General features: G+C 40.8%; 1 protein-coding gene across 6 annotated transcripts in view; it reads right to left on the bottom strand.

The window, feature by feature from the left end:
- The window catches only part of Dnah9 (dynein, axonemal, heavy chain 9), a 319,645-nt gene that overhangs the window by 43,615 nt on the left and 263,355 nt on the right, over positions 1-12,675 (bottom strand). For all 6 annotated transcript variants that reach the window (XM_013522070.1, XM_005399351.1, XM_013522071.1 and 3 more), the window contains 2 exons: positions 11,903-12,096; positions 9,233-9,381 (listed from right to left, as the gene is read on the bottom strand). In XM_013522070.1, the coding sequence (XP_013377524.1) occupies positions 9,233-9,381; positions 11,903-12,096 (343 nt within the window). The remainder of the gene's footprint in view (positions 1-9,232; positions 9,382-11,902; positions 12,097-12,675) is intronic.

The raw sequence follows: 12,675 nt of genomic DNA on the forward strand, positions 1-12,675 counted from the left end.
TTTTTTGGTTTTTCTCCGGTACTGGGAACCGAACTCATGACCTTGCGCTTGCCAGGCAGGCGCTTTTGCCGCTGAGCTAAATCCCCAGCCCTCTAATCCACTTTTAATTGCCTCTTGAAGAAAAGAGAATGGGGCTAGGCACAATTAAAAAAAAAAAAAAACTTGACAAAGTATTGATAATCTGGCTGCAAAGATACTAAGTTACCTCAGGCCTACACAAATCCAGTGAGCTCCTATTCATCATAGGAGAGAGAAAAGAGGCAGCAGAAGCCAATGGTGAGACACACAGCTTCTTTCTGATCATAAAACAGAAGCGACAGAATTCATTTTGTCAAAGCCAGGTACCCGAATAAAGGAGGAAGGAGACCAAGCAAAGCAGGCTACCAGGTGAAAGAAAGACTGCAGAAGACGCCTGTGCGAGAGTGGCCGCGGAGCGTCGAAGACGAAGCTCCTCTTTGAAGGGCTGAGGCAGGAGGAGGTGAAGGAAGGCGCCCAGGGAGCTGCCTCTGAGGTGACGCGTTGTTGTCATTAAAGTGCCACACAGCGCTGCTGCTGTACTCTGCCTTTTCAAAGTCTTTTCACATCTGAGATTTCCTTTTTATCTTCTGAGTAACTCGAGGGGGTAGGAAGGTATCTCGGGCAATACAAAATGAGGGAGAAGAAGGTGCGGCAAGAGTGAAAATAAATGAGCGAATAAGGAAATGCGGCTCATTGGGGAAGCAGGTGATGAGAAAAGAGAGAAGAAAAGTACATTTAAAGCCCCGCTATAAGATTAATCCGAGATGCAAGAAGGAAAACCGTGAGGGTGGAGGGCAATCGAGTCATATTAAGACAGAGGCCAGGAAAGCGGGTCTGATTTCCTCTTCCTCCTCTTTCACAAAAATTCAGGAAGGTAAATCTTGGAGGATACTGAGTGGCACAAAAGGACAAGACAAATGTAGGTCCCTAAACAGAAGTCAGTCGATGTGGGAGCTGGGGGGACTCCCAGGCTGTCTGTGTGCACATGCATTCTTTAGGGAGGAAGAAAGTGCATCGAGAACAAAGAAACATATCCTTACTCTTGAGTTTTGCACTCCTAACCAATATTAAGAATTGTCATAGCAAAACAAATGAATGGAGAAATGAAGGCGTTAAGAGCATGAATCAAATGACCAAAGATGGGAAAAGATACTAAGCTTTTATAGAGTCTAAGCAGAGGGATACAGTGAACTGCCTGATACCAACACTGAACAAACAAACCAAAGAGACAGCAAGTTCACCTAACAGTGCAGATAGAGAAGGTTGGGGAAGGTGTTTGGATCAGCTGTGTGGATTCCAAATCTGAAGATAGGAGCTCATCAGGCAACCTGATTACATTCAAGATGTGAGAAGCATGTGTGTCTTCAGAATATGTGTTCTAAATGGGTGACTTAGAAAATAAATCAAACCATCAAGAAGGTAGAAAGGGAGGAAGCGAGAGAGTGAGAACGGCACAGGTGTGTCAGTAATCTCCAGTTGATGAACAGCAATATTGCTTGTGGAAGTGTGCATTAAGATTAGGCCAAGGGCAATGCTGAGATAATGTATTCAGAGGCAAATAACCAATAAAGATCAGGAAGGGTCAGTTTGCCTGAGATGACAGGAAGCCTCAGACTGCATGATGGATTAGTTGGAGGTCAATTGGCTCAGAACAGTAGGAAATTGCTCATAAACAGAGTATATGAAAGCTTCTAAAAGGGAAAACATTGAATAAAAATGAAGAAACTAGATTTACCCATACAGAAGGAGCAAAATCTCCAGTGGACAGAAGGAAGGTACAGCCTTATAAAAACGTGAAAGTCAGGAATAGCATAGCTATGATAACAGTCCTTACGATAGTCATTCATTTGTTGGTTAATTCATTCAACAAATATTTGCTGGGGACATTGTGCGGGTCACACTGAGGCTCTGGTAAGAAGATATTAAACAGAAGATACGGTTCCTGACCTCAAGGATGTTAATGACAAGTGAGCAGACACACCGAAGTTAAAATTATAACAGAATGATTGAATTAGAATTGTATTAACGTTCTGACGCAAATGCACTGAGGGCTGTAAGAATGGGTAATAAGGGACCAAATGGTCTTGCCAGGAGGAGGTCAGAGAGACTGATCTTTGAAAGATGAAGAGGGCTTGGGCTGTTGAAATTATTTCAGATAAAAGGAACCATTTGTAAAGTGCCCCAGTTCAGGAAGTCTCATGGTATGACTAGGGATCTAAAAAGGCCACTTAGCTGGAGTAAAGTGAGAATGGGGGAAGGGAAAACCCAAAGCTTGAAAGAAAGGCCTGGGCATATGGGGCACACTGGCCCTGTTAGGGATACGGGACTTAACTTTTACAATAACGGCAGCCCACTAGCAGATTTTAAGCAGGGGAGTGATATGACTAAATCCGAGATTTAGCAAGATGGTTCTGGATGCAGCTTGGTGAAGGATTGCAGGGCGAGTCAGGAGACTTTTAATAATCCAGGCAAGAGATGTTGATGACACAGACTAGAATCGAAATGAAAATAGAGACAATTGGGACTAAAAGTGGTGGGTGCTGAAGGAAATATTTATAACAACTGATACCCAGTTCTGGCATGAGGAAGTTGGTGAACTGTGCTGGTATTATCAAAAATAAGGGGTCAAATTTCTGGAACTAAAGAAAGATGTGGCTTTTCTTTGAAATGACCTGCTGAGAGTTGAGCAGATGAATAGAAAGGACCGGCAATAAGACACAGATTGTGAAATTTTAGGATACAAGGCAGAAGGGGGCTGGGGATGTAGCTCAGCAGCACGGCGCCTGCCTGGCAAGCGCAAGGTTGTCAGTTTGATTCCCGGTACCAGAAAAAAACCAAACAACAAAAAAAAAAAGGCAGAAAAATATCCTAAAGTTTCAAGGGAATTAAAAACATGTTACCAAACAAGAAGCAAAAGAAAAATAATACTAATGGGATATGAGCACTCGGGTGTAAAACTGGCTTTAGAAGGCAGCAGAGCCGTTTATTCAGAGTTCTAAGTAAATATCATCTGGGATCTAGAAAAAATATCAAATAATTATATTGGCAAAGTTAATGCATTTTTAGGCACACACGGATTCAGAAATTTTACTTCTCATTATTCTCTTGTGATGATTTGTCCCAGCAAAATAAACAAAAAATAGGAAACAAAAGTTGTGTGACAAAAGGACATTAAAACTAATACTATATCAAGAAAATAAGTTCCAAGATATCAGCTTCCTAGAAGGCTTCCAAGAAAACTGAAATACAATTTATCTGTATTAGAATAGGATGCCAATGGGCTCTAGGAAAAATCTTGTCAAGATTAGAGTGGATTCCTTTCAACATATAGAATGAATAAGAAATTAGAGATTATGCTGAATGGAATAGTTGTTTCTTCTTCCAAGAAAATAAAAGGTAATTTGCAACTCCAGCAAAAACTGGAACCTAGAAAAGAATCATCATTTACATATGAAGCAAACTGAAATTTTACATGATTTTAAATCTCTGTGCTAAGAACATTCTTCTCTGAAGGCCCTTATAGATTATGGCATAGAATCAAAAAGAAGGAAATGTAATCTCAGATATTTGTGGCACTGCAGTAGATAATATATTTATATTCATTAGAATACAAGTGCTATTTATTGGTTTTTAAATTTAAAAATTAATGTTTAGAAAAGGATTAATGATGGTAACAGAAAAGAATGTGAATTTATTCTTATCTGAAAATAAGTGCATACGTGACAAAAATTGCAAAATGGAAGCCTCATCTTATAGAGAAGAAGTAAAGAGAAATTATCTAAAATCCATGCAATAAAATTTTAAGTTTTGTTATAAGTGCTTAAGTTACAACATATCCAAAAGAGGAGTTAAACATTTGAATATAGATACTAAAATTTGGGAGTTGTTTACCATTAATTATAAAGCATAAAGGAAATAAACAAAGATCAAGAAAGGAACAAATTAGTGAAACAGATTCAGAGAGAAATAGGAAATCTGAACAGAATTGGAAAGGAAATCGAACAAGTAATTTAAGCACTCCCTAATGGGATACATTCAGAACCAGAAGGCTGCATCATTGAGTCTTACCAAACATTCATGAGACTTAACACCAATTACTATAGTTTGGGTGTTTCCAGGCAGCCATGTGACTGAAGGCTTTATTTCCATGATGATGATCTTGGGAGGAGAAACCTTTAAGAACTGGCGCCTAGGGGGAGGCCCTTGGGTCCTTGAGGGCCCTGGTCTAGAAAGTGATTGTGTGACCTTGGAGCTTGCTCGAGAGGGTTGATATATGAAGAACAAGCCTAGCTTTTCTCTCTCTCTCTCTGCTTCCTAGCTAGCTATGTGATTCTCCTCACACAGGCTCCTGCCATCCACTGTGGGACACTGAACATCCACCTCTTTTGCCAGAGCCTGAACTGTGCTGTTTAGACTTTCAACCTCCAAAAATGTGAGATAAATGAACCTCTTTTCTTAATAAAGCTAGCTGCCTCAAATATTTTGTTGTAATGATGAAAAGCTAATGAACTAACCCTACACAAATACATACGACAACAAAAAGAGAAGACAAAAGAAGAGAAAAGAATACTTCTTAACTCAATCTGACATATAGGCTTATAAAATTATTCTAACACAGACAAAAATATCCAAAGGAAAGAGAATAAGTAGGTCAATGTCTGTTATGAATATCCATGCACATATTCTCAACAAAATAGCAGCAAATTGAATCTAGTAATATATAAAAAGGATTATGTGTCCAATGGGGATCCTAGGAACCAAGGTTTGTTCAAATAAAAGGGACAAAATTGGAGCTTTTCCTTAGACCATATATAAACATTAACTGAAAATGAATCATAGACCTAACTGTAATAGCTAAAAAGAAATCTCTTAGAAGAACACACAGGATAGCAAATCTTTGTAACTTTGGGACAGGCAATGGTTTGTAAAATACAATGTCAAAGTACAATTGACCAAAGGAAAAAAAAAAAACTAGATTTTGAAAATGTTAAAAACTTTTCTGCTTAAAAAGGTCAAAAGAAACCCCACAGATGGAGAAAATATTTGTGGAGCACATATAAAAGGAACTTTTATAGAAAGATATAAGATATAAAGAAGATATAAAGAACTCTTATAACCCAAAACCAAGAGAATACCCAGTTTAAAAAACAGATGGGCAAAAAAGTTGAATAGATAAACCAGATGTGGTGGCACATGCCTGTAATCCCAGGACTCAGAAGGCTGAAGCAGGAGGATCACCACAAGTTCGAGGCCAGCCTGGCTATACTGTGAGTTCAAAGCCAGCCTGAACAATGTAGTGAAACCAAAAAAAAGATTGCAATAGACATTTCTTCAGAGAAGGCACATAAATGCTTAATAAGCACATGGAAAAGTTGCTCAACATCGTTTGGGGAGTGTAAATGCAAAGCACAATGAGCTGCGCTTCATACCAACTATGGTAGCTATAATTAAAAGACAGAAAATAGCAAGTGTTGATGAAGCTACAAGAAAACTGAAATTCACACATTACTGGTAGGAATGTAACATGGTGCAGCTGTTTTAGAAAACAGTTTGGTATTTTCTTAAAAAGTTATTCTAACACAAGGTTATTATCTAATACAAGAGTTCTACTCAAGGTATATACTCAAGAAACCTGAAAATACACGTCCACACAAAAGCTTGTCCATGATGGTCATAGCAATATTTCTTATGAAAATACGAATGAAATAGTTCATCAGCCTATCAACTGATGAATGGATACATAAAATGTGGGATAGCCATGCAATGGAATACGTCAAGTCATAAGAAAGAAAGCATTTCTGATACATGTTATGCCCTGGACAGACTTTGGAAATTTTATGTTAAATGAGAGAAGCCAGTCACAGGAAAGCACACATGACATGATTTAACATATGAGAAATGTTTACAACAAGCAAAAATTCGAGCTAGAAAGTAAAGTGATGGTGGTCCAGGGCTGGGTGGTGCTGGGATGCAACTGGTGACTGCTAGTGTGTATAGGCTTTCTTTTTACGGAAACAACAGTTTTCTAAAAATGAGGTAATGGTTGTTCAGCCTTGTGAATGTACTAAAACACTTAGAATTGTGTACTTTATTTTATTTTTGAGACAGAGTCTTACTACTTTACCAGGCTGTCACAAGCTATTGTGCCAGATGAATCGCATACTTTAAATGGGCAAATTTTATGGTTTGTGAGGTATATCTCAGTGAGTCTTGAAAAACTGGGCAGAAAGAAAGAGTTTGCTGTGCAGTAGTGTGTCCCCTTCATATCTGTGAGCTTTTAATTCATGGAGGTGACTGTGAGAGGCTGCAAGGGGAGGCTCATGCCAGTGAGAGATTTTTATCACTCGTGTTTGCTGAGAAAAAGGAGGTATGCCAGGCTATGCAGGGCCCATGGGGAAACATTAGCTTTGGTCAGGAGGCAAATGGAATGAAGGAAATTCTAGCCCAGACCTTTATTAGCAAGCACAAGGTCTCCTTAGCAAGCCCAAGGCAGGGCAGGGTGCACAGTTTAGGACTGGTTAATTTGAATAATGTTCAAGGGGTTTGGGCCATAAGGAGTGTTCCTACTTATCTGATCCCTGTTCCTGGGTTGATTTAGGGCAGAAAGAATATTAGCTTGATGCTTGAGGGCTAGATAAAGGAGACAGGTAGGCATGTGAGCTACTTAGTCTGCACAGTGAAGGGGGGATCCCAGGTGAGTCCTTCGTTATCCCTAAGAAGTAACTAGCTTCAGGAGGGGTAGTCTGTCCCTAGTCAGCAAGGTCACTAATGTCAGTGCATTAAGAATGCAGACAATAAGAAAGTCAAGTCAATCTAATTGGCCCTGTAATACGTGGATGCCCAACAGACATATATGGAACCTAAGACAATAATGGGAGCGAAGTCCCCAACCCTCCTGAGATGAAATGCAGGGCCTCAGGCATGCTGCACAATTGCTGCACCACTGAGCTACTTCTCTAGCCCTGTAAATCTTTATTTTTCATATCAGCAAATAACAGTTATTTAAAATTGATAAATTCAGAAGTGGTGACACAATATTATTAGTATGAAAGAGGAAAATAGCTCAGGAGGACTAAACTCAGAAACAGACAAAAGCTTAGTGTCTGGGAAGAGGAACTTGGCGTGAGAAAGGCTGGAGCTGGGGACCTTTGCTCTTTATTATAAAATTTCCTTATTATTGATTCTTTAAAAATACATGAGCAGATGTTATTTGAATTTTTAAGGGTATGAATGTATACATTCAGTTAGTCAATAATAATTCTTTCATTACATTACTCTTATGCATTCTTTAGTGACAAGCTAACTTAATCTCAACTGCTCTGAACCCAAGGCATATTTTCCTTTTGTTACATAATGGGTTAAAGGCTGACTGCTCATGGAGTCATATTACACGGTCTGTTCTCTCACCTAGAAATAGTTTGTTTTATAAAAACCCATTGGTTCTTCATCTGACTTTGAAAAATATAGCTTGCTAGTTTTATAGTTTTGATTAGTCATTCACTTCATTCACTTGCGTGTTCCTTGGTTAAGTACTTGGTTTTCCATTTGCTCAGTTTCTGCACCTGCAAATTCAATCAATTATGGGTGAAAAATATTAAGAACATTTCCAGTTCAGGGGCTGAGGATTTAGCTCAGTGGCACAACACCTGCCTGGTAAGCGCAAGGTCGTGAGTTCAATTCCCAGTACCGGAGAAAAACCAAAAAAAAAAAAGAACATTTCCAGTTCATATCAAACATGTATAGACTCTTTGTTGTTGAAAATCCTGAAATAATATAGTACAATAACCATTTACACTACATTAGGTATTATCAATACTCTAGAGATGATTTAAAACACGTGAGAGGCTGTGTATTGTTTATGTAATACCATGACAATTTATGTAAGTGATGAGTGAAGATTTTGGTTTCTGTGATGGGTCCTGGGATGATTCCTGCATGGATGTTGAGGGACTACTGCGTATTCGTTTACTGAGGGCCCATAACATGAAAGGCATGGTGCTAGGAACTGGGGATACTACGATGAAAAAGATACAAGATTCCCAAGGAACCCTCACTCACAGGAAGACAGAAAAGTCAGCGGACAAGACAATGTGGAAATTGTAACAGTAGGGTTCTCCGGAAGTACACGGAAGGGGCGCCTTGCTCCTTGGGGGTTAAGTAGGGTTTCTGACATGGTAACATTGAATTCAGTATCTGCAAGATGAGTAGAGGTAGGAAAGGAAACTTTGGGAGGATGAAAAGTGATTAAGTCTGGTGGAAAAGTGAACAAAGGCAAAGAAGGGAGTTGAGAAGTGTGGTAAGAAGAATGCCAGACCCCCAGAGATGTCCATGTCCTAAAATCTGGAGCCCATGTATATATTACTTTACATGGCAAAAAGGACCTTACAGGTGTGATTAAATTAGGAATTTTGAGGTTCAGATGTTGCTCTGGATCGTGTGGGTGGTCCTGATGTAATTGTAAGAATCCTTACAAAGGGACCCATTTATGACTTCTGACCTTCAGAGGTGTAAAAAGGCAATAAATGTGCAGGTTTTTTACTTTCTATTTTTTCCGTTTTTATTTTTTATTCATGCATGTTTGTGGTACATATGGATTATACTCCTTCTGGGAGGTTGATACGTACACATAACACTTCTTACATCTTTTTTTCATACGCTTCCCCACCCCTCCCTCCTCCTTCCCTCTTTCTTTCCCTCCTTTTCCTGCCTCCCTTCCTTCCCTCCATCTCTTTGTCCCCCTTCCATTTGCTCTTCTAAGCCTCCCACTCTGTGGTTACCTGTTAGAGCAGAAATATGAAACTCCTAATGGAAAGTAAGTTGGATAACTTGGTTGGGAGACTGGGAGACAGAGTTCACTGTATGCCACTTTAAGGAGTTGGGACTTTAAGGGAAACAGGAGTCCATGACAGGATCCGGCTTGTGTTTCAGAAAGAATGGCATTTATGGTGCAGGAGATAGGCGAGGCGTGTGGAGGGGACAAGGCCCCTTACTGAGTCTGCTGCTGTGTATCTGTCTTGTGTAACACAAAGCGGTCCTTTCTCTGGTGGCTGATTCTCTAGGTATGCTTCAGCAATCACCCTGAATTTTCTATAGTTTACAAATACTGAGTATTGCATTATGAACCTTTAATCTGGAAAAGAGAAACCAAAAGACCCAAAGAATGAAAGGGCATGGGGTGAGCGCAGTCTTGACTCCAAGAGGAGCTCTTTCTCACCTTGGGTTTCCACATCCTTCAGTGGGTCTACTCCTGGAGACAGGATAAAAAACATGGGTGTGGCTGGTCCTGATTCTTCGAATGAGGAGGCGAAATCCAGTGCTCTCCCCATTACATATTTGCTTCCTAACTTCTCCTCGACAAAGTCGCTGCCAGAAAGAAAGTACATGTATGTGTTAGTCATGAAATGATACTTGAGAAATGGCAGTGTTTAGAAATGAAAGGATGTTGTCTACGGCCATACCACCCTGAACACGCCCGATCTCGTCAGAAATGAAAGGATGTGCTCGAGCTCACGGGCTAAGTAGTCACAGAGTTTGGACGGTTTCTGAGTTCACACCTTGTCAGGTCAGTTCTTAGAGCCTGTGCTGCTGGTTGAGGGCTGCTCCCCTAGACCAGGGCTCCTCCTGACCCACTGTTCACCTCGGGCATTGCCCACACCTGTGGAGACTGGTGCCCTCTCACATCACTCCACCGTCAGGAGACTGTTAGGACCAATGCCTTTGAAATGCTCACAGGCAGCTAACCTACCACACTCACTGTCCCATCGAAGTGCCTCCCTGCCCAAGATGAAAGGCACTCCAGGACTTTAGACTCTCCATTTCTGTGATTCTGTGTTTCCTTTGATCTCACTCCACTTAGCAATGATCCCTTCCCGAGTGACCCATTTTGTGCTAAGCAAATCCTCAACTGCAACTCCTTGTTGAATGCCTGGCCAAACCCCTGACCATCACTGAGATGTCCACTGTCCCCCAGGACACTATTTTCCTTGTAGTCGTCTCAACTGTATCTGATGAACTTTCAGAATGAGCAGCGGTCAGAGTCCTGTTTCCTCAAAAATGCTGCTTTCAAGCCATTACCTCTCCAATCTTGCGGCCCCATTGAGGCTCTTTTCCCCTAGTTTTACCACCACCACCCAAGTACATCAGTGCCACCTGCTGCTTCATTGGTCGCCCTTCCCATTCACTGAACACTTGGCCACATGGACGCTCCTCCAGCCTTGGTGACATTAGCATCTACAAGGAGAGTCCTGTAGATTCATAGTGCCCTCAACTCAAGTAATCTTTTTTTTTTTGGTCTTTCTGAGATAAGGTCTTGCTATGCAGATCAGGCTAGCCTTGAGCTCACTTTGTAGCCCAGGCTGGTCTCACAATGAGTCCTCCTGCCTCAGCCTCCTGAGTGCTGAGATTACAGGCATGTGTCACTACGTCCAGCACTCAAGTAATTTTAATTTCTTTTCTTTTTTTGTCCTTTTTTTTGAGACAGGGTTTTGCTATGCAGTTCAGGCTGGCCTTGAACTCACTTTGTAGCCCAGGCTGGTCTTGAACTAGAACTCACAATGATCTTCCTGCCTCAGCCTCCTGAGTGCTGGGATTATAGATGTGTACCACCATGCCCAGCAAGTAATCATTTCTTCCCCCCTTCAGCCACCTGATTACACACCACCATCCTTCTCATTATTTGGGAGCTTATTCTGTCTGAAATAGTAAGTAGAAACATCCCACTCTGTGATCAGAACCTGCTATCTTTCCATTTCTTTTGATGATGTATCTTTACCTCATCTTTCCTCTATTAGTGTCACTACAAATGCACAGGAATTTACGTATCTTACCTGTGTGCTTTCTTATTATTCTCTTCATCTTTCTACCTCTTTCCTATCAAATTCAGACTCCAGGGCCTATAATTTATTTTTAAAAATAAGTTCTTTAGGCATAGCCAGTACACCACATGAGTCACCCCCTCAAATGTACTATTCAATTATTTTTAATGAGCTTAGCAAGCTGTACATTTTCCACCATGATCTAGTGTTAGAACATTTCCATTACACCAATGAGATTCCTTATAACATAGTTAACTGTTATTCCCAACCCCTAATTCTAGGCATCCACTGATCTGTTTTCTGTCTCTACATGTCATGTGGCAGATTGATACTTCTTATTATTTTCTTGCCAGCATCCTCACCTTCCTTGCCCAGATCTTCCCCCGCAACACACGCACTTCAAATGAGTTCTGGATCAAGATAACTGTCAATCAACACTTGAGCTTCTGATGAGGATCGTACAGTGGTGAAGATACGAGCCACGGATGCAGGATCTTAAATAAGAAGGCCCTCAGTTCTGCCTGGAATCCTTTGAGTTTGCCTGGCCAGCTTTCTCTTTCCTTTTTCAGAGTTTTTCAAACCTCCACTCTTCAAACATTAAACCCTGACACCCCCTTTCACACAGACTCAACCCATCATCTTCTGTTTCTCAGAGCAATTAGGAATGAGCAGACAACATCCTTCTCAATTTTCTGCCATTCATTTGTCATCTTACTTAGAGCCAGAGTTACCTGTGTTTCCTTTCCTTGTGATGAAAGAGAGGCTCTCCCTGCAAAGGATGAATATCCCATTGGTTCTCTGGGTCCTATGATTTTCTACCATAGTAGATGTGATCAGCACTGTTTTCAATGCTGACATTGATTAGCATCTCTTTCCAAGTTGCTCACTAAGATATTAAGAAAGCCTATGGCATAGGCACAGCAATTGGCCTAATGGGATTTTGGATTTTGGTACAAAGTTTCCGTTACTATATGTAAATGGCAGATATATCAGCCCTGCCAATCTGGTCATCCTAAGATCATTCCTACTGCATGCCTGTCCAGGGCCACCCATCACCGCCTGCTCCCTACCGCATGGCATAGGTCATCCGGTCGGGACGCATGGCCCTCATCATGCAGAGGTGCTGTAGGGCCGTCTTGTTCTTCCACTCCTGTGGGAACTTCTCCTTCTCAGGGCACTCTGATTCCACAAACTTCTTCCAGCTTTTGGCAGATCCTTCAATGTCCCGATCGAGGTTACAGAATTCTTCCATCGATGAAAGTGCCTGGGAAATTTCAGAGAGTCTTGTACTGGACTGCAATTTCTCTATAAAGCTAAAATTTAAACAGTACTGGGGGTCAACAGACAAGTGCAATTATCGGTAGTCTGGTCTGGAGGGTTTCAGCTTTCTCTAGGTGACATCATGGAAAAGGGAAGATATTGATCATTCATTCTCAGTAAACTACCTCCAATACTCTGCAAAGTTTAGCAGGTGAATTGTTTGAGCTGTTACAAACAGCACATACTAAGCCACACTCATCTGCATGATATTACACAGGAAAGAGGGACAGGAGGAGGACAGTGGTTATTTTGGCTATGAAGTCAGAACATCTAAGTCATAGGTTTCCTCCTTGTGTCCTCACCTTCACTCTTCCACCAAATTCTGTCCTTTTTTTTTTTGAATTTTGATTTAACTTTTTATTTTAAAAAGAGTAGTAAGTGAGAAACAAAGAAATAGAACATTAGCAGCATACCAGTATCACAAATATAAACAAATAAAAGCAAGAACATTCAAAGTGATACAGAGTCTCAAGACAGAATAATATGAATCAACAGTGGTTGTTACATTACATATCACTATCCT

Source organism: Chinchilla lanigera, unplaced genomic scaffold (assembly GCF_000276665.1).
Source record: "Chinchilla lanigera isolate Chin_1 unplaced genomic scaffold, ChiLan1.0 scaffold00066, whole genome shotgun sequence".
NCBI classification, from domain to species: domain Eukaryota; kingdom Metazoa; phylum Chordata; class Mammalia; order Rodentia; family Chinchillidae; genus Chinchilla; species Chinchilla lanigera.